The sequence below is a fragment of the Erythrolamprus reginae genome, chromosome 1, assembly GCF_031021105.1.
Source record: "Erythrolamprus reginae isolate rEryReg1 chromosome 1, rEryReg1.hap1, whole genome shotgun sequence".
NCBI classification, from domain to species: Eukaryota; Metazoa; Chordata; class Lepidosauria; order Squamata; family Dipsadidae; genus Erythrolamprus; species Erythrolamprus reginae.
In genome coordinates this window covers 90,979,943-91,001,807 of record NC_091950.1, presented here as the reverse complement: position 1 = coordinate 91,001,807, position 21,865 = coordinate 90,979,943, and the positions used below count along the sequence as shown (strand labels likewise).

Genomic DNA, 21,865 nt, shown 5'->3' with positions numbered 1-21,865 from the left:
CGAAAGCCATGTAGGGCTTTAAAGGTCATAACCAACACTTTGAATTGTGACTGGAAAATGATCGGCAGCCAGTGCAGGCCATGGAGTGTTGTAGAAATGTGGGTGAATCTGGGAAGCCCCATGATTGCTCTTGCAGCTGCATTCTGCACGATCTGAAGTTTCCGAACACTTTTCAAAGGTAGCCCCATGTAGAGAGCGTTGCAGTAATCGAACCTCGAGGTGATGAGGGCATGAGCGATAATATGACTAAGTAGTTGATCAACACATTATCAATATGGTGTCAAACTCACACCATCATGGTATAGTCAGGTGACATATCACAACTTTTTTCCTCTTTGCTAAACCACTGGGCATGGCCAGTGCGTGACGCACCCAGCCAGCAGGCTGTTGGTTTGACACCCCTGCATTATGCCCTCCCTCCCCATTACATTGTGTCCCAATGTTATGCAGTATGTACATCAATAAATGGTGCCAATTGCTTAACAATTCTATGATTTTTGTAACAATTTTTTGTATTCTATTATTGGAAGGACAAAATATATTTCAGAAGGAAAATCCATGACTGAATCTCCTGACACTTTTAAAAAGTCATTAAAGCAGTCTTATTAAGGGAGTTGGATTTTATCAAAGTCACACAGGATTAGATTTGCCCATCGGGGTAGAGGAAAAGAGCAGAGATTATGATTAGGACTGTACTGTACAGTAGAGGAAGCGTTCAGTTGATGCATCCCGTTTTCTAGAGCATCTTCGGTGCCAATTGCATCTCTGTCCTTTAAAATCTAATAAAATGACAGGAAATCCAATTATAGATCTTCCCTGTCATATATAGTTTGGGATTAGAAATCACAAATGAAATTATAAATATTGATGTTTAAAAACCATCTTAGATAATCTCTAAGATTCTGAGGGCAGAATCACAGAAAAAGCTTGAGAATGGTAGGCTGGTTCTTTCCTGTCTGTCACTTTCACATTTTAAAGAGAGTAGTACAGTATAGGATTCTATACACAGTAAGCAAGTTTTTCATTCTAGATGTCAATTGTGTAGAAGACAGCTTCATAACCTAGCTCCTTCTAGGAGGGATATTCTTCTTATCCCTGATGTTTTACAAAGTCATGGAACGTTAAAAGATCTTTCCTATTTCAACAAGATATTGACAAAATTGTCCAGGTCCAAAGATGGGCTGCAAGAATGGTGGAAGGTCTTAAGCATAAAACGTATCAGGAAAGACTTAATGAACTCAATCTGTATAGTCTGGAGGACAGAAGGAAAAAGGGGGACATGATCGAAACATTTAAATATGTTAAAGGGTTAAATAAGGTTCAGGAGGGAAGTTTTTTTAATAGGAAAGTGAACACAAGAACAAGGGGACACAATCTGAAATTAGTTGGGGGAAAGATCAAAAGCAACATGAGAAAATATTATTTTACTGAAAGAGTAGTAGATCCTTGGAACAAACTTCCAGCAGACGTGGTTGGTAAATCCACAGGAACTGAATTTAAACATGTCTGGGATAAACATATATCCATCCTAAGATAAAACACAGGAAATAGTATAAGGGCAGACTAGATGGACCATGAGGTCTTTTTCTGCCGTCAGTCTTCTATGTTTCTATGTTTCTATGTAACAGGCTGCTACCAGCTCTGTCCATCTGTCAATGAAGGACCTCCCCCAAATTTCATATACAGGATATTATATTCAGTTTGGGGATTGCCTGCCCTGTCAAATTTGAGGCTGCTTGAATTTATTTATTTTTCAAAGAAATTTATATGGTCACTCAACTCACACATAGGTGACTCTGGGGACTGTTGTAGCCTGTCCAGCAGCTGAATCAGAGGAGGAGGAAGCATGGGAGTCAGTGTCAGCATCTAGGCAACCTAAGAAATCCAAGGGGAAAAGAGGGAATGGAGCTGTCAGAGAGAGACACAGAGACAGGGCCTGGGCCGTCCATCAGGTCCCCCAGGTCTGGAGGTGGTTGATGAAGAAGAGGAGGAACAGCTGGGTCCAGTGTCTAACATGTGGCTGTGTAGAAAGCAGAGAAGATGAGAGCAGTGGAAAGCCATGGGCCAATCCTATTTAAGGAAGAGCTAGTGAGGCCCCACCCTAGCTCTGGGGATAAACTATTCAACTTCAGGCCTGATGGACTTATTAGCCTGCGCGAGAAACATTTTGTTGGGAATGCCGGCACCCCTAATAAAGGAATCTTTTGCGTTCATGTCAGAAGGTTTGTTTTGTTTGGAGAGCTGAGTCAGAACAAGGACTTACAACATCAAAAACATCTACCACATAAGAAAAACAAGTAGGAAAAACCACCACACTTTCTATGATAGCAGCCAATCAAATCAGCCTCTTGATAGGCTCCATCTCCATTCAATGCCCTCATACCAACGGATAAAAATTACATTTTTAGGTCCTATTTGAAGAGCCATAGGTGGGGACCCAACAGTGTCTCTAGGGGGATGATGTTTCATAAATTCAATTCAATTCAATTCAATTTATTAGATTTGTATGCCGCCCTTCTCCGAAGACTCGGGGCGGTTCACAACAATAATAAAAACAATATTCCAGCGAAAATAAATCTAATATTAAAAAGCACATAAAACCCTATTATATTTAAAAAAGCAAACAACATATACATACCCAAACATAAGTATAAAAAAGCCTGGGGGAAAGGTGTCTCAACTCCCCTATGCCTGGTGGTATAGATGGGTCTTGAGTAATTTACGAAAGACAAGGAGTGTGGGGGCAGTTCTATTCTCTGGGGGGAGTTGATTCCAGAGGGCCGGGGCTGCCACAGAGAAGGCTCTTCCCCTGAGGCCCGCCAAATGACATTGTTTGGTCGACGGGACCCGGAGAAGGCCAATTCTGTGGGACCTTATCGGTTGCTGGGATTCGTGCGGTAGCAGGCGGTTCCGGAGGTACTCTGGTCCAATGCCATGCAGGGCTTTAAAGATCATAACCAACACTTTGAATTGTGACCGGAAACTGATCGGCAGCCAATGCAGGGCACGGAGTGTTGCAGAAACGTGGGCGAATCTAGGAAGCCCCACGATGGCTCTCGCGGCCGTATTCTGCACGATCTGAAGTTTACGAACACTTTTCAGAGGTAGCCCCATGTAGAAGAGGCCACAACTGAAAAGGCCCTTTTTTATGATCTCACCAGATTTGCCTCCCTAATCAATGAGACTCATGACATGCCCTGCCTTTTCATCCTAGTGAGCCAGGTGGGTGAAATATTGATTGATTGATTGATTGCAATATTGTATTTATTGTACTCCGAAACGGACTCAGAGTGAAATAGGGGGCAGGTTGGCTTTCTAATAGCTTGGCCCCAACCAGCGTATTGAATTATATATGGAAGCAGATTGGCAGCCAGTGCAGTTCGCACAGAAGAGATGTCACATCCATAAGTCTATGCTTTTATGCTAATTACAGGAATGTTAATTTTAAATGTCAATTAAATTTTCATCATCTGAAATCCTACACTGTGTGTCCTCTTACAAACATTTTATGAAATCGGAGACAAGGTAACCAGAAAAACATTTATCTGGTTGTGTTGGAACCCATACGGGTGGAAAGCAGCAGCAAGGAGAAAGAGGAGATAACAGGAAGGAAGTAGAAATTATGGGTGAGGAAGGAATTATAAGTAGGCTAATAAAGAGTGTCCTCAAAATACCTTGCTCACCAAGCACCAAGGGAAAAAAAGTCCTTCACTTCTACATTTCCCAGAACTATTTTTCTGTTGAGTGGAGTCTTACTTTCCAGATGGATACTTGGTTTGAAACTAATTAGAACTATGAACAGACCATGTATTCATGCCTCATTTACCAGTTAACCTACTGATTAGCATTATATGAAGGTGTCTTGGGCTTCTTCGCTCCCTATCTCTTCTCTTATTGAAGGCTAAATACTTGGTTCTATATGCCTTTGTTTGCAACCAGCTAGAATAAACTATGCCTGGTTTTCCATTATTTGCCGGAATAAGAGAGCAAATTGTGCTTTATGAATCTGGCTTGTCTGAATAAACTACAATTAAAACTAAAAGTACTTTCTAGCAGATATGGAAACCAACTCTTGTTAGCAAAGGATTTCATGGCACAGGAGTAGAAGACAAGAGAGATTTGCATGTACAATATTAAACCATGGCTTTAGCACTGTATTTGAATGATTTCAAAGTCTACTTCTTCTACCTGCGGTGGCTGATGAATAATACCTGTGCATAAGAATCTTTAGATCACTGAGTTGCTTGTATATAAATTGATGGAAGACAGTGGAAAGTGGAAAAAAAACAACTATTGAAAGCAATGGTTAAAATGCAGGTTTTAATTTACATTCCAGAAACATCAGCAGACAGTGGAAGAACTTTTGACTATGCAACATCTATGGGATCCAAGACGGGGTGAACAGAAAGATCACATAAAAGTTCAGTCAACTGAAATAACTGTAGATTCATAACTAGTATTGGGTAGCCATCTTATATTTTCCTGAGCATGGTGGTGCCTTTTCCAGGGACATTAGCCACTCAGGACCTTTTCATGAGAGAAATGTATGGCCGGCGTTTTAAAACACGGGCCGAAATTGCGTTGGAGATGGAGAGATGTGGCTCCGTGCATGCACGCTCTCCGGCTCTGTTGGGGCTAATGTCATGTCGGCTTTTGGCAGCGCGACAGCATGGCGAGCTGCCTCCTGGGCTGAGAGAGGTCCCGGATGCGCCCTATTTAAGGGCGGCACGTCGGGGCCTCATCCTTTTGCCCTCGGCATCCTGAACGCAAACACCCGCCCGCCCTCCTCTATCATCCAGTGTGCCTGGATGGGGTTGCCTAGGGGCCTAATAGGAATTTTTGGCGGTCTCTCCTACGGGTGTGGCTGTTTTTTCACCTATTCCACACTGACGTTAAGGATGGATTGGTTAGGGGGTGTGGCGCGATGTAGTTATACATTTGGTCAATTTGGCTTTCCCTTTGGTCACTGGGGTTTGGCAGGTTAGGGGCAAAAATGGGCAGTAGGAGCAACTGCGCGTTCTCCTTTTGGGCATCTTTTCAAAGATGATGGGCCGCCTCTCCCCATGAACTATAGGTTTGTACAACTTCGGGGATTGGAGGGGGGTGCCCATGGGACTCACCTTATCCAATTTCCCAAGGGGATTGGAGGGTGAACTCCTCCCACACGCTTTAAGGGTGTGGCTCGGATCCAGGTAAAGGTGGCTACCTTCACCTGGTTCAGCAAGGAGCTATGCCCCATAGTTGTCTATGAATGTTTTTGATAGGTAATTCCGCCCCATTAGTTGGTTTGGCCTCTGCAGGTCCTTTGGTTACATCTGTTTATAAGGTTTAGATTTACGTTATTTAAATTTATGTTAATTTAAATAAAGTGACCCAATTTTAATTCCAGCTCTTGTCTCCGCATCATTATTCCGCTTCCAACGCAATATTCTTTTAGGGAATTGCATTAATCCCCCCTCCCCAACTTGACATGTTGGAACTATAGCTACCAATTCCAGACATGCCTTGAAGTAGGACTTGAACTAAAAGATAATAAATGATACAGGAGAAAAGCAGTCCTCGGAGAGGGGCGGCATATAAATCCAATAAATAAAATAAATAAACATCTAAGCCAAAAATTGATAACCATGTTTGCTCTAGCGAATAGAATAAAGTTCTTTATTGGTCAAGTGTGACTGGACACACAAGGATTTTGTCCATGGTGCATATGCTCTCAGTGTACATAAATACATTTGTCAAGAATCATGAGATACAACACAATGGTTGTCATAGGGCACAACAAACAATGAGGAAACAATCAATATTAATATAAATTGTAAAGATATAAGCAACAAGTTACAGTCATACAGTCATAAGTGGGAGGAGATAGGTGATAGGAAGGATGAGAAGACTAATAATAATAGTAATGTAGCCTTAGTGAATAGTTTGATAGCGGTGAGGGAATTATTTGTTTAGAGAGTGATGACGCTCAGGGAAAAAACTGTTCTTGTGTTTAGTTGTCTTGCTATGCAGTGCTCTATATTGTTTTGAGAGTAGGAGCTGAAACAATTTATGTCCAGGATGCGAGGGGTCAGTAAATATTTTCATAGCCTTCTTTTTGACTTGTGCAGTATACAGGTCCTCAGTAGAAGGTACAGTAGGTTGGCAGTAATTATTTTATCTCAAGTTCTGATTATCCTCTGAAGTTTGTGTCTGTCTTGTTGGGTTGCAGAACCACAGATCAATGCAACAATGAGTCAAAATCAAGGAGAAAGCTGAGATATTATTATTATTATTATTATTATTATTATTATTATTATTATTATTATTTGGAAATCAGGTTAAAAAGCAAAAGTAGTACACAGCAGATTCTGTCAGATAAAAATGGTAAAACATCTCCCAATACTTTGGAATAGAATATTTTCAGACATTGGAGAGTGAATGAGAACCAAATACAACAAAAGAATTAGGATATTTTTTGCTAATATTTGCTAATATTTTGCTAATATTTTAAATTAAATTTAAATTTATAGCATTTCTATATGACTACAGTTGGATAACGCTCCGCAACCACATTTTGTTTCCGGCTCTGTTCAATTGTTTCTGATTCTCTGGGGCTGTTTGGGTAAGGCCCTGCAGTTTTCTTGGCAAGGTTTTTCAGGAGTGATTTATCATTGTCTTCTTCCTGGGACTGACAGAAAATGACTGGCTCAAGGTCACCCAGGTGGCTTTGTGTCTAAAACTAGATAGAACTCAGAATCCCCCGTTTTCTAGACTGGTGCCTTAACCACCACACTAAACTGGCCTGTGCATAGCACCATGAACAAAGCCCAGAAAATTAGCATGTTCTGTCAGCATTGTAATGCTACCTCTACCAGGGAGATGGATGGTTAAGAAGTTCGATATATAAAATGGTTAAATAACTGAGGAGATTGTAAAAAAGCCATCTTCAGGCTCCACTGTTTTCAGTCAAAAGAACCATGACAGGTTCACAGGAAATGTGCTATGAAAGTCTCTGTGTAAACATTGATTGATTGTTTATGTGCCATCAAATCATTTATGACTCCTAGTGATCACATAGATTCCCCCACCATGACAATCCGTCACTAACCTGCTTTCCAGGACAACCCCCCCCCATTGGTGCCCTCATCACCATTATAACTGAGGTAATCCATCTTGATGCTAGTAATGTTCTTTTTTCCTTCCGCTTTTTCTAACATTAGCGCCTTTTCCAAAGAACTGAATCTTCACAATAATGTAATTGAAGTAAACTAACTCGAGCCTGGCTATTTGTGCTTTAAGTGAGAACTCTGGATCATTTTGTTTGGTGACCCACCAGTTTCTTGGCTGTCCATGATTAGATTAGATTAGATTTATTGGATTTATATGCCGCCCCTTTCCGTAGACTCGGGACGACTCACAACAATGGTAAACAATACATAATAACAAATCTAATATTTAGCAATCTAAATTACAGTTTTAAGTTAAAAAATCCAAAAGAACCCCAATATATAAAAAACAAGCACACAGTCGAATCATACACAGAAACTACATGGGCAAGGGGGAGATGTTTCAATTCCCCCATGATACTCTGAGGAGACATTTCCAATGCCAAAGTTCAAATATTCTTCCAATCCTGCTGCTTCAAAGCCCAATTTTCACTTCAATAGAGAGTTACCAAGAATATCACAGCTTGATTCTGAACTTTTCAGATTTAGACCTCTCACAGCATTTGAATTTTATTTTCCAAGGCCTTAATGGCTGCTTTACCAAGTGCTTGTTTTCTTGTGTATTTCTTAACCGCTTGTTCCTTTATATTTGTTGGTTGAAACTCTAAAAGACAGAAGTTATCTACCATTTCAATATTTTCATTGTCGGGTCTTAAGGCTGGTTGCTATTGCAAGATCAATTAGTTTTAAACTGAAATTCTCATAATCCTGTCCCTTTCGTTTCAATAAATTTCATTAAAGAAGGCTTTGGGAGAAGCTTGCTTAGGAGAAATATTTTCAGTTTGAAGCAACTGCCTAAGCTTGACATGTCATCCAATGCTAAGGCAATAAAAAACCCGTCTTCATTATTATTTTGATGCAGCAATACTTGAATAGCTCTAGAAGGCATGTGGGCCTTTTCTTCACTAGTCACTCATCACCTCTTATAAAATCACTCAACCATAAGAACAATGAAGACAGGCTTCACGCAATCTGCAGAAACAAATATATTCCATGGCAAAATTTTCATGCATGTGGCAGTCAAACAAACTGCCGTTGTTAGATGCTTTTCCTAACATCCCTCTCATGCTTTTTTCTTTGAGACTCCAGATTTAGAGTACAGAACTATGGACCAAGATTTTATGTGTATGTGTGTGTGTGTGGCTCATTGGCAGTCTTTATCAGCTGTGAAGGGAAAACACTTTCCACAAAAAAATAAATATTTAATTATTTTGCCTCTGGCATTTCCAGAGATCAGGAAGGAAAACCAGCAAATGTTTGCAGATAAAACAGTATACAGGCATCGAAATGCGTGTCACACTTGTCCAATACCTTCTTTTAAAACTGAAGATAATTGTTTCAGACATCTGAAAAGAAGAAAAAGCTGAAATGTCAAAGGTAAACAGTTTATTCCTAGGTTATTACTCAAATGTAATTCATCCATCTTAAATAGGTGTCATCTTAGAGAGTTTTCATTTCTCAGCTGTTTTTCTACTTGAAATTCTAACCTTTTCAGATGACTTATTTTTAATTTGTTTGCTGCTGTAATGGTTTTCGGAAAATGGTTTGTACAGTTTTCCTCACAAAGGTGTAGTTTTCTTTGCAGGTGGTCTTCAGCTACTCATCATTCAATCAGCATATATGTTCAAAGTTAAAACAGTGTTGAATGAGGAGACTTACAGCTGGTCCTTGAAGTTATTATTATTATTATTTATTAGATTTGTATGCCGCCCCTCTCTGTAGGCTCGGGGCGGCTCACACCAGCAATAGAACAATTCATAACAAATCTAATAATTTAATTTTTTTTAAAACCCCCCATTATTAATCAGACATACATTCAAACATACCATACATAAATTGTATAGGCCCGGGGAAGATATCTCAATTCCCCCATGCCTGGTGGCAAAGGTGGGTTTTAAGGAGTTTACGGAAGGCAAGGAGGGTGGGGGCAGTTCTAATCTCTGGGGGGGGAGCTGGTTCCAGAGAGTCGGGGCCACCACAGAGAAGGCTCTTCCCCTGGGACCCACCAAACAACATTGTTTAGTCGACGGGACCTGGAGAAGGCCAACTCTGTGGGACCTAATCGGCCGCTGGGATTTGTGCGGCAGAAGGCAGTCCCAGAGATATTCTGGTCCGATGACATGAAGGGCTTTATAGGTCAAAACCAACACTTTGAATTGTGACCGGAAATTGATCGGCAACCAATGCAGACTGCGGAGTGTTGTTGTGACATGGGCATACCTGGGGAAGCTCATGATTGCTCTCGCAGCTGCATTCTGCATGATCTGAAGTTTCCGAACACTTTTCAAAGGTAGCCCCATGTAGAGAGCGTTACAGTAGTTGAATCTCGAGGTGATGGGGGAAGTTGTAAATTTATTTATTATTAATTGGACTTATATGACTCTCCTCTCAATGGACTTGTAGTATCCCCATTATCATCTGATTGTGATTCAGTACTTGGCAATTGGCTTGCAATTAAGATGGTCTCAGCATTCCATGGTCATGTGATCACCATTTGCAACCTTCACAACTTCCAACAAGAAAAGTCAATGGGGAAGTTGCTAGGAGATAGCAAAATGGTGATCAATCATTTGATGTCATGCCTAACAACAACACACAGGATTTGTCTAATGACTGCAATTGGAACATCCGGAATTGCAATCATTGGTTGGTGTAGGTCACATGACATTGCATTTTGTGGCTCTGTCACTTAGCAAGAGAGTACTCCACCCCAATTACCATTGTTAACTGATGACCACCTACTGTATATTTCCACTATTTACAGCAGTTTTCATTTTGCATTCTCATGCATAGATGGCAGGATCTACACGGAATAGTCAATTGGGCAGGAGTCATTCAGAATACAGCTTATTTTAAGTGTTTTAAAATGAAAAAGGAAAACTGAATAACACCGGAGAAAAAAGATATGGATTTTCTATATGGTTTGCTGAATTACCATAGGATGTATTTTCCTTGGGTACTCATTAGGAAATCTTTTTTTAAATTTAAATAAAGTCTGGACAGATATTGACATCAAGCTCAACAATTACTATCTTTAACCATTTTAACAAATGTTGCTCATCATTTAGTATCTCCTGTCTCTCAGTAAAGCTGTGCATCCCTATATGGCATCTAACCAGCTTATCCTAACAATGAGCTCATTTTGGCCTACAGGAGGTGAGAGTAGTTATTGTACTGATAGAAGGACAACTTTTTCATGCAAATCAATGGTAAAGGAGGAGGAATGCATAGTGCATCAGATAGTGGGACTGTAAATTATAAAGCAACCTCTTTCTATTCTTTGAACAGATTTAGTAGACTTTTGACAAGCATCCTTTTAGGTCAAAGTAGTTGACCAGGTAAGACGATTCTATATTAACCTTTCCCAGTTCCTCAGATGTAATAAACATACTGTACAGTATTTCTTAGAATTCATTCTTGACTGAAGTTGATGTTAGTTAGGATTTTAAGAAGAAAAAAGTGCCAGTTATGTGGCAGCAATTAATTGACCATGACTTATCTTAAAACATTAAGTAAGAGAGTATTTGGATGGAAAATCACAAAGGCCATTGGTTGGACCAGAAAATTGAAAAAAAGAAAGAAAAATAAAAGGAAAAGACATACCAGTTCCTTTATAAAGAATCTAGAGTATATCTTGTATATCTCATTCAAAATATAGGTATACTGTATATTCTAAACTGAAGTCTGTGATATTTTAAGTGCATTACTTTGAAGTAGAGCCCACCCAAAACCACTTTAATTGTAGAGATTAAGGCAATGGTCTAGAACAGGGGGGTCAACCTCATGTCATCATGGTGGTGCCATGTGATATGTTGGGATTTTTTCTCCTTTCGCTAAACCGTGTTTGTGTGTGTGTGTGTGTGTGTTCCTAGGAGTTTAACAGACCTGATATAGAAACTATGAGACTGTAAATTCTAGTCCTGCCTTAGCCACAAAGCAAGCTAGGTGACGTTGAGCCATTTGCTTCTATGAGCCCCAGGAAGCAGACAATGGCAAACCATGTACAAAAAAACCTTGTCAAGAAAACTGCAGGGATTTATCGAAGCAGTCATTAGGTTTCAAAACTGACTCAAAGGAACACACACACACACACACACACACACACACACACACACAAAAGCCCTAATAAAATAAAAATAAATAAACATTTCTATAACTATAAATACAGTGGTACCTCTACTTAAGAATGCCTCTACTTAAGAACTTTTGTAGATAAGAACCGGGTGTTCATGATTTTTTTTGCCTCAACTTAAGAACAATTTTCTACTTAAGAACTCGAGCCCAGAAAAATTTCCCAGGAAATTGAGAGTGGCACAAAGGCCCAGCCAGTTTCCTGCCATTCCCCCTTTAATCCCGGCCATCTCGGCCTTTTCTGGGCTGCTAGAGAAGCTTTTCGGTGGCACTTAAGAAGGGTTTGGCAGCCCAGAGCAAACAGAGCGTTTTCCTTTCTCTGGGTACCGCCTCAGAGTCCCTCTTTTTTTTTAAGCCTTAAAGTTTTTTTGATTCCCCTTACCTCACCTTCTTCCTTCGACAGCGACTGTCCTCATCCTCCCATTCAAATTCCAAGATTTTATTTCTTTCCTAATGGTTTTGCATGCATTATTTGCTTTTAAATTGATTCCTATGGAAAAAATTGCTTCTACTTAAGAACTTTTCTACTTAAGAACCTGGTCACGGAACGAATTAAGTTCTTAAGTAGAGGTACCGCTGTACCTACAGAGAAATCACTGAGTCTGTCATCTGTACCTCTATAACTATCTGGTTTGGTCCTGCAATCCAACAAGACCAACACAGACTTCAGAGGATAATCAGAACTGCCGAAAAAGCAATTGCTGCCAACCTGCCTTCCATTGAGGACCTGTATACTGCACGAGTGAAAAAGAGGGCAGTGAAAATATTTACCAACCCCTCGCATCCTGAACATAAACTGTTTCAACTCCTACCCTCAAAACGTCGCTACAGAACACTGCACATCAAGACAACTAGACACAAGAACAAATTTTCCCCGAATGCCATCACTCTGCAAAACAAACAATTCTCTTAACATTGTCAAACTATTTACTATGCCTGCACTACAATTACTACTAGTTTTTTCTCATCACTCCTATCACCCATTTCCCCCCATTTATGACTGTATGACTGTAACTTGTTGCTTATATCCTTAAGATTTTTATTAATATTGATTGTTTCGTCGTTGCTTATTTGACCTCTATGACAATCATTAAGTGTTGTACCTCATGATTCTTGACAAATGTATCTTTTTCTTTTATGTACACTGAGAGCATATGTACCAAAGACAAATTCCTTGTGTGTCCAATCACATTTGGCCAATGAAGAATTCCATTCTATTCATATTCAAAAGTTTGGACAAGAATAAAAAGGAAACACAGTCTTCATTTCTTCTGCATAAGCAAAATTAATCAGCCATTAATTGTGTTTACAAAATAAATTTCTGTGCCTTATTTCTCCACCCCTGCCCATATAAACCTTTTCACGTACTACTTTGAAAATCTGTTTCTGGCTCTCAATAGAATGTTGGGTTGTCACTTGTATCCTAAAAGGCTTTTTCCTTTATAGGACTAACTTTTAACTCTGTCTCTCACCAGGCATCTAAGCCACCACAAGCTGAGAAAAATGGCTTAAGAGGATTTGATGAAAAGGCCTATGTATCGTCAAAGCTACTGAAAACTGGAGACGACCCTTATCGCCAACATGCTTTCAATCAGTTGGAGAGTGACAAACTGAGCAGTGACCGGCCCATCAGAGACACTAGACATTACAGGTACTGTAGAGCAGACGGGTATGGATTTTAATCCATACTTTGTACCATGGCATCTCTGTGACCTAATCTTTGGGCTCTTTTAATTTGGAAATATCATCTGTATCCCAACTGACCAAGGACTTCTCATCCTTAATGCAAGCTTAACTATATCCATATACAGTTTTCCCTCAATTTTCGCGGGGGATGCGTTCCGAGACCGCCCGCAAAAGTCAAATTTCTACGAAGTAGAGATGCGGAAGTAAATACACCATTTTTGGCTATGAACAGTATCACAAGCCATCCCTTAACACTTTAAACCCCTAAATTACCCTTTCCCATTCCCTTAACAACAATTTACTCACCATTATTACTGGTACTCACCATTGAATGAGACACTTAGTGATCCTGACATTTATTATTATTATTATTATTATTATTATTATTATTATTATTATTATTATTTATTGGATTTGTATGCCGCCCCTCTCCGCAGACTCGGGGCGGCTAACAACAATGATAAAAAACAACATGTAACAATCCAATTTAATAAAACAACTAATAATTATAAACATAATTATTTATTAACAAGCTTTTTTAACAATAAATTTTAATAGTTATAAAAGTACTAATGCACGCCGGGATAACACTGCTGATTGGCTGAGATTTCGGGCCATCAGCAATGACAGGCAAAAATTTTGGGATAACAACGCTGATTGGCCGAGATTTCGGCCAATCAGCAATGGCAGACCAAAGTTTGTCGATGACGTATGACGTCATTGGGCGGGAAAAACCATGGTATAGAAAAAAACCTGCGAAGTATTTTTTAATTAATATTTTTTTAAAAACCATGGTACAGTATAGGCTATTTCCAAAGTTAAAACCCGTGAAAATCAAGGGAACACTGTATTAAAATAAATAAAATAGTCTGCATTAAGGATGTTGCAGAAGATGGAAACATTATTTAACATTTAAACAAATCTCTAGAAATGTGATAATGCAATGAACTGGGCCAGATGGTTATGTATATTTAGTTCCTATTAAGAATCCTATTAAATAGCAACTAGTAAAAGGCCTAGTAACACCAAAATGAGATTTTCCACACAACACAAATGTGCTCTGAAAATACTATTTTTTTCTGCCCTTCACCCTAGGTTGCTTTTATCTCAATTCTAGCCCTTGAGTGAAATAAATTGAAGTTATCTTTGGTTGGATCTGCATGAGAAGCGTATTATCTTTTTGATTTTGATATTGTCCAATGGCAAACTGAAGATGCATATAAAAACTGTAGGCTTTGTCACCCATCATTTTGGAGGAAAATCAGGTGATAGGCAATATAGGCAATATAGGAACTAAAGAGCCGGGGTCTGCAGACCAGCCCCGGTCCATGGGCCATTTGGAATCAAGCCATGCAAGTGATGGGCGAGTGTGTGAAGCTTCATTTGTACATGCACGGGATTGGGTTGCATTCATGAAACCATCCCTGCTACCTGCAGTATAGTTTTCTGCTGACTCAAGAAAGGATGTCAAACTCTGGAGAAAGGGTCAGGGAGTTTGTAATTGCCTGAACAGCGTATCTAATCTTTCTTCCTGGAATTGTAGTTTACCAGATACAGATAAATCCTTGCTGCTGTTGTTGTTTTTTTAAGCGCTAATCTAAAATCACGGTGACTCTTCCCTTCCTTTGCTTTATAAGGGAGACTCTTCAATATTTTTAGCCAGAGAAAGAACATCTCATAAAATGACTGAAACTCTCTAGATAAGGAAAGCCATTTTTAAAATCTGCCCTGAGGTAATATCATTTCTGCCTCATCACAATTAAAAAATCCAGCTTTTCAATTGTAAATGCTGAGTCACCAGAAGTTTCTAACTTCTGAGCTGAAACAAGGGCTGTTGGCCTTATAGGAGGCCAACATATAGGAGGAAGGGATAACCACAGGTCTGTAGACTTTCAGTTTTATGGAGATATGGATGTTATGTTGATTAAGCACGTTAATACACAGCTGTCTCAGTGCCTGGCTGACGTTATCGATTCTGGAGTTAATTTCTTTGTCCAAAGGCTCATTACTTGAGACAATTCTTCCCAAGTGCTGGTATTTGAAGCTTTTATTTGTCAGCTAGATTGTTGTCAACAGTGAATTTTGGTCCTATGGGCTTGTTATTTGATATGGGATTTCAGTCTTGCTCAGGCTGATAATCAAGCCGAGAGGGCATAGTGGTATCTAAGAATTTGTTCACCATTAACTGTAGATCATCTTCTTTGTGCCCTAGAAGCTCAAAGCCAGAGCAAAATTGATTTTTTGAATGACTGTATGGACTTCATCCATGCATTCGACTGGTAAAGGTCAAAAAGAGAGTCATCCAATCAGTGGTCGATGTACACTCCTTATTTTACACAGCATGTGACAAAATGCAAGTAAAGACAGATTGAATAGGACTGGAGCTAGCATTCAACCCTATTTTATCTTGAAAAGACAAATGCAGCTGATATATCAATTTTGTAAAAAAAAAAAACCAACAAGAACAACAACAACAAAACCCCTGTCCTTTCATTCCACTGTGGAGTAGCTGAATCAGCTTCATCAATTCCTTGGGCATCCACAGTGTCTCAGGATAATCCAGAGACCCTCCTTGTTTACAATGTCAAATGTCTCTGTTGGGTCAATGGAGAAACACAATAAAGAGCCTTGTTCTGCTATCATGTTTTTAACAGGAAGTGTTTTTAACAGGAAAGTGAACACAAGAACAAGGGGACACAATCTGAAGTTAGTTGGGGGAAAGATCAAAGGCAACATGAGAAAATATTATTTTACTGAAAGAGTAGTAGATCCTTGGAACAAACTTCCAGCAGACGTGGTTGGGAAATCCACAGTAACTGAATTTAAACATGCCTGGGATAAACATATATCCATCCTAAGATAAAATACAGGAAATAGTGAAAGGGCAGACTAGATGGACCAAGAGGTCTTTTTCTGCCGTCAGTCTTCTATGTTTCTATGTTTCTATGTGCTGGAAGCCATACTGCACCACTGGGAAGTGCATTCTTGATAAAGTGACAAGGAGAATGTGGGCAAAGATCTTGCCTGTGAGAGACAGCAGTGAGATACTTTTGTAATTTCCACATTCTCATTTGGTTCCATTTATTTATTTATTTATTTATTCATTCATTCATTCATTCATTCATTTATTTATTTATTTTTTATTTTATTCATTTGTCCAATACACAATACATATGGAAGAGAATAGTCATGAAGTAATATATAGAAATATGTAAAAATAGAGGAGAAGATATATGAAAGGAAGAAAATATATATGATATATGAGATAAAGGAAAGACAACTGGACAGGGGATGAAAGGCACACTAGTGCACTTATGTACGCCCCTTACTGACCTCTTAGGAACCTGGAGAGGTCAATCATGATAGTCTAAGGAAGAAATGTTGGGGGTTAGGGGTTGACACTATTGAGTCCGGTAATGAGTTCCACGCTTCGACAATTCGATTGTTAAAGGCATATTTTTACAGTCAAGTTTGGAGCGGTTAATATTAAGTTTGAATCTGTTGTGTGCTCTTGTCTTGTTGCGGTTGAAGCTGAAGTAGTCATTGACCGGTAGGACGTTGCAGCATATGATCTTGTGGGCAATATTTAAATTGTGTTTTAGGCGCCGTAGTTCTAAGCTTTCTAGACCCAGGATTGCTAGTCTATTTTTGTAGGACATTCTGTTTCGAGTGGAGGAGTGGAGGGCTCTTCTGGTGAAATATCTTTGGACGTTTTCAAGAGTGTTAATGTCCGAGATGTGGTATGGGTTCCAGACAGATGAGCTGTATTCAAGGATAGGTCTGGCAAATGTTTTGTAGGCTCTTGTGAGTAGAGTGAGATTGCCAGATCAGAAGCTATGTAGGATCAGGTTAACAACTCTAGAAGCCTTTTTGGCGATATTGTTGCAGTTTTATAGAGAGGCATAATGGAAGTCATCAGGCATCTCATCTCTGGACCAAATGTCTTCCAAAATGAATGCCTTCAAGGTGTTTGGGTCTAATGCTTTGTAGATATCAGTAGAAATGCCACTCTGTCTTGTTGCTTTATTTAAGCTCATCTGAAAGTTCACTTTTCTGGTTTCATCAGTAGAGGGAGGGAGGCAGATCTAGGGCATAAAAGACTGGCAGTTGTGAGACCAATTGTGGATAACCTATTGACTAACTTGGAAAAATGTTTGGCTCAATAGGGTTTCCAGTCTTTCCTGGTCTTTGATTAGGTCCGATGCATTCAACCATAGCAAGGGAAGCATCCTGATTTAGAAGGGTCATAAAATGACTTTAGGCCACTGAAGGTTTCTGTGATGGCATGCAGACCGTCTCAGTTTTCTTCCGCCACCAGCCTTATTTGCAGATCTATATGTGCTTTGGACTGCAGGTACTTAAAATTGTCTTTCTTTGAGACTGATGAGGGATTATTCTGCCAGCCTGCTTAAGCCTTGCTCTTGATCTGGAGAGCTGCTGAAATGATTTTGCGGTTTCTATCAAACCAGTCTTGGTGGGCCCAAGTTTTCAGTCCAAGTACAGTTGTTGCAGTCTGGTTGATGACATCTTAAAATTGTGTCCATTTTTCAAAACAGGTTTCTGGAAGTGGAAAATTGCTAGAGAGCTTTATGACCTGGGCATTTGAAGGACCATCTATTTCCTTTGGCTTCTGCCTATTATGTATAATGGATTGTAGTTGGCATGCTTTGGGTCCCATCAATTAAATGATGGATCTACTCTGGCATTGTGCCTGTAGTCTGGAACAGCATTTCCCCAGACATTGGTATAGCACCTATTTGGCCCTTGTTTACATAGACTGTAAAAACTTAGTGTTTTCCCCAGGCTTTGGGAGACCTTTAATGGGAATGCATGTCTGGGACATACATTTTATTGTCTTTTTGACATTTATTGCTTACTTTTGTTATATTGTTTTGAACTCTTTCGAATACTGTATATCACCCCCAATTGTTATGGAATCAATCAGATTTAAACTATTAACAAATGTGCAAAACAAAGAAACCCTTCCTAAAATGCAACTTCGGAATCTTAGGAGAAGGGCGACATATAAGTCCAATTAATAAATAAAATAAACAAACAAACAAATTGTTTGGGATCTGGGGCTAACAATAATCTAAAAAAGTAGGTCGAAGTACCACTACTAATATTTTGCAACAAATTCTTAGGAATTGTCTGTCTGCAACATCTATGCTTAACATACAACTTTGTCGCAGGGGGAAAATCTCCCTTGGGCTCTTGTTTCCGCTGTGATAGCATCAGTGAATTCCTTAGAAAATCTAGGCTATGTTAAAATTAATTCAAATTATGTTTTGGATTCAGAACCCAGGGGTGGGTTCCTCCTGGTTTGGACTGGTTTGCCTGAACTGATAGTGACCTGCTGGTGGTGTCACGATGACATTGGTTGGTGCCGGTCCGTGGGCACTACCATCTTTTATTTACTTTTTTTTTTCAATTAACGTTTTTCCTTCTGAGCATGCAGTCACCATCTTTTTTCTCCCGGCTTTGTTTTTTTTGCCATGCAGTGTGGGAAGACGCAAACTGGCAGCAAGGTAAGATAGAACCCACCCTTGCTTCCAGGATCCCCCAGCACCCATTTTGGTGTTAATAATTCAAGCTCTCAATGTAAAAGTTAAAAGAAACAGTTTTTAATCAAAAGCAAACCCACAGAGTTGGCCTTCTCCGTGTCCCGTCAACTAAGTAATGTCGGTTGGCGGGACCCAGGAGAAGAGCCTTCTCTGTGGCGGCCCTGACCTTCTGGCACCAGCTCCCCCCAGATATCAGAGTTGCTCCCACCCTCCTTGCCTTTAGCAAGCTCCTTAAAACCCACCTCTGTCGTCAGGCATGGGGGAATTGAAATTTCCCTTCCCCCTAGGCTTATAGAATTTATACATGGTATGCTTGTATGTATGAGTGGTTCTTTAAATTGGGGTTTTTTAGATTGTTTTTAATATTAGATTTGTTTGCATTGTCTTTTTATATTGTTGTTAGCCGCCCCGAGTCTTCGGAGAGGGGCGGCATACAAATCTAATAAATACAAATACAATACAAAATACACATTACCTTTCTGGTTCAACACCAAAGTAACTATGCAAAGAAAAGGGTTCCTTTTCTAACAATAAAAACATTCTAAACAGGTGGGCACATAACATGCCATCATGTGTGTGCAGTAAAAAAGAAAAGAGAGGAACAGACCAAGAAAGTGAAGACAGCAAATTGAACTTAAATACAGTAATCACAGGTTAGAGGGATTTTAGCTAGGAGAGAAGGTAACCATTTAAACAGACATAACACCTTTCCCCAAACTCCAGACATACAGAGATGGCTATTTCAACATTTAGCTCCCAGGGGGCTGTAGGTAGTATCAGTGTTCCAAATAGCATTTAAAATCAAATCAGAGTCTGAGGCAATTGCTTCCTCAAAGTTCCAATTTATTAACAGAGCCATGTTGGCACATCTGGGTGAAACCTAAAACTGAAGTCCCAGGGGTTTATCCACCCAGTTGAAAGTTCAAGCCCTTGTCCCCACACCCCCAAGACCAATCTTCATCTGGCAACTTGGCAGAAATCTCCTTCCGTGCAGATGCAAGATTGCAAAGGCAAAGGATGACCTTGACAGTCTAGAAAGAATTTGTTATGGCTATATGCAGGCATCCCTCATGTAATGTCCCCTCCCAAATTCCCACAGCAAAGAATACATTTTGAAATAGCATAAAGTGTGGCAGGCCAAAGACCCCAACTAAAATGGCTTCGGCCTGGCAGGGAGGCTTGCTAGGCCCAAAAGGGGTGCCGGGAGAGGGGATTCCAGGAAAGAAAGCAATCATCACTGACACTGCGAGATGATCAGTGGGCATGTTCTTAGTTTCAAAACATCTGGTTTTTCTTCCTGCTATTGAAGACCTTCTACAGTTCTTCACAGGAAGGAAGAAAGGGAGGGATGGAGGGAAGGATAAACTTTTTTACTCACACTTCACCCTCACTGTTTGGGGGGTCCCCATGTGCACTGAGTTTGAGTTAGAGGTTATTGTAAGAGGCTGCTAAGCTATCCTTACTCAGGCTAAGCTAATCAACAATGGAACTCTAAGAATGCCAGGTGATCAATGGGCATCTTTTCAGTTTCAAGACATCTGGCTTTTCTTTCTGCTACCAAAGACCTTCTAGGGTTCTTCACCGGAAAGGAGAAAGAGAGGGAGGGAGGGAGAAAGAGAGGATAGAGAGAGAGAAGAAAGCAAACAAGAAAGAAAGAAAGAAGGAAGGAAGGAAGAAAGGAAGGAAAGAGGAAGAAAAAGGAAGGGAGGAAGGGAGAGAAGAGAGAGAGAGAGAAAAAAAGGAAGAAAGTTACACAAATCCTGCCACTAGACGTGGGTTCAGAAGACACTTTGAAACAGCACAGCAATTTAGGGCTGGAAGTTATCGCGGAGGTCATCTATTTTTTTATTTATTTATTTATTCATTCATTCATTCATTCATTTGTCCAATACACAAATATATAGGAAGAAAGATAGACGTGATAATATAAAAGAGGGTGAAAGTGAACTTAGAGGAGAGGATATATGAAAGGAAGAGAATATATAGGATAGTTGAAAGAAAGGAAATGTTATAGGATAGTTGAAAGAAAGGAAATTGGACAGGGGACGGAAGGCACACCAGTGCACTTATGTACGCCCCTTACTGGCCTCTTAGGAACCTGGAGAGGTCAATCGTGGAGAGTCTAAGGGAGAAATGTTGGGGGTTAGGGATTGACATAATTGAGTCCTGTAATGAGTTCCATGCTTCGATAACTCGGTTGTTGAAATCATATTTTTTACAGTCAAATTTGGAGCGGTTGGTATTAAGCTTGAATCTGTTGCGTGCTCTTGTGTTGTTGTGGTTGAAGCTGAAGTAGTCATTGACCGGTAGGACATTGCAGCATATGATCTTGTGGGCAATACAGTACTCAAATCGTGTTTTAAGTGCCGTAGTTCTAGGCTTTTCTACTCCAACTTCGGGCTGCAGCAGGAAACCTTGCATTGTCTGGATTATTTTGGTGCCTCTAACAGAGAGGAAAATTGCCAGAAAGGAGAAGGAGTTTACTAGGACAAAGCTGCCAAGCAGAGGAAGGCAGAGATAGTCCTTGATTTATGACCACAATTGAGCCCAAAATTTTGGTTGCTAAGCAAGAGCGTTATTAAGTGAGTTTCACCACATTTTACTCAATCCATGACATTTCCTGGCTCTAACAATCATGTGCAAGCTAGAGAATAACATCTGAAGGCAGGTGCAATGATCTAATGTACAGAAAACATGGTTAAATGTGTGGGAGAAAGTAGACTCTGGGTGTGTTTTTCCAAATGCAGTAAGTGAGGTTGAATGTGTAGTTTTAGAAGAGGTGTGTGTGTGTGTCTGTGTCTGTGTGTATACATATACATACAGTATATATAGTAGAGAATGTATCTTTTTGTGTGCCTGTGTGTAACATGTATGTACACATGTGACATATATACATATATACATAGGATTAATTATTATTATTATTATTATTATTATTATTTATTTTATTTATTTATTTATTATTTAGATTTGTATGCCGCCCCTCTCCGAAGACTCGGGGTGGCTCACAACACAATAAAACAGTTCATAGCAAATCTAATAATTTAAAATTTAAAATACAGTAATACCTCATGATACGAACTTAATTGGTGCAAGGAGGAGGTTCGTAAGACGAAAGGTTCGTAAGACGAAACATTGTTTCCCATAGGAAACAATGTAAAGTCAATTAATCCGTGCAACCAAAAAAACCCCCGCAAAAAAACGGCTTTCGGCGACTGCTGGGAAGCGGTGCGGCTGTTTTAAAAGGTGACAGCCGGCCTGGGGGGCTTCCCAGCA

At 39.8% G+C, this 21,865-nt stretch overlaps 1 protein-coding gene across 1 annotated transcript in view; it reads left to right on the top strand.

Moving 5' to 3' along the window:
* GALNT16 (polypeptide N-acetylgalactosaminyltransferase 16) overlaps positions 1-21,865 on the top strand; it is a 269,869-nt gene that overhangs the window by 100,422 nt on the left and 147,582 nt on the right. Inside the window, exon 2 of the mRNA XM_070758742.1 lies at positions 12,815-12,990. Coding sequence (XP_070614843.1) covers positions 12,815-12,990 — 176 coding nt within the window. The remainder of the gene's footprint in view (positions 1-12,814; positions 12,991-21,865) is intronic.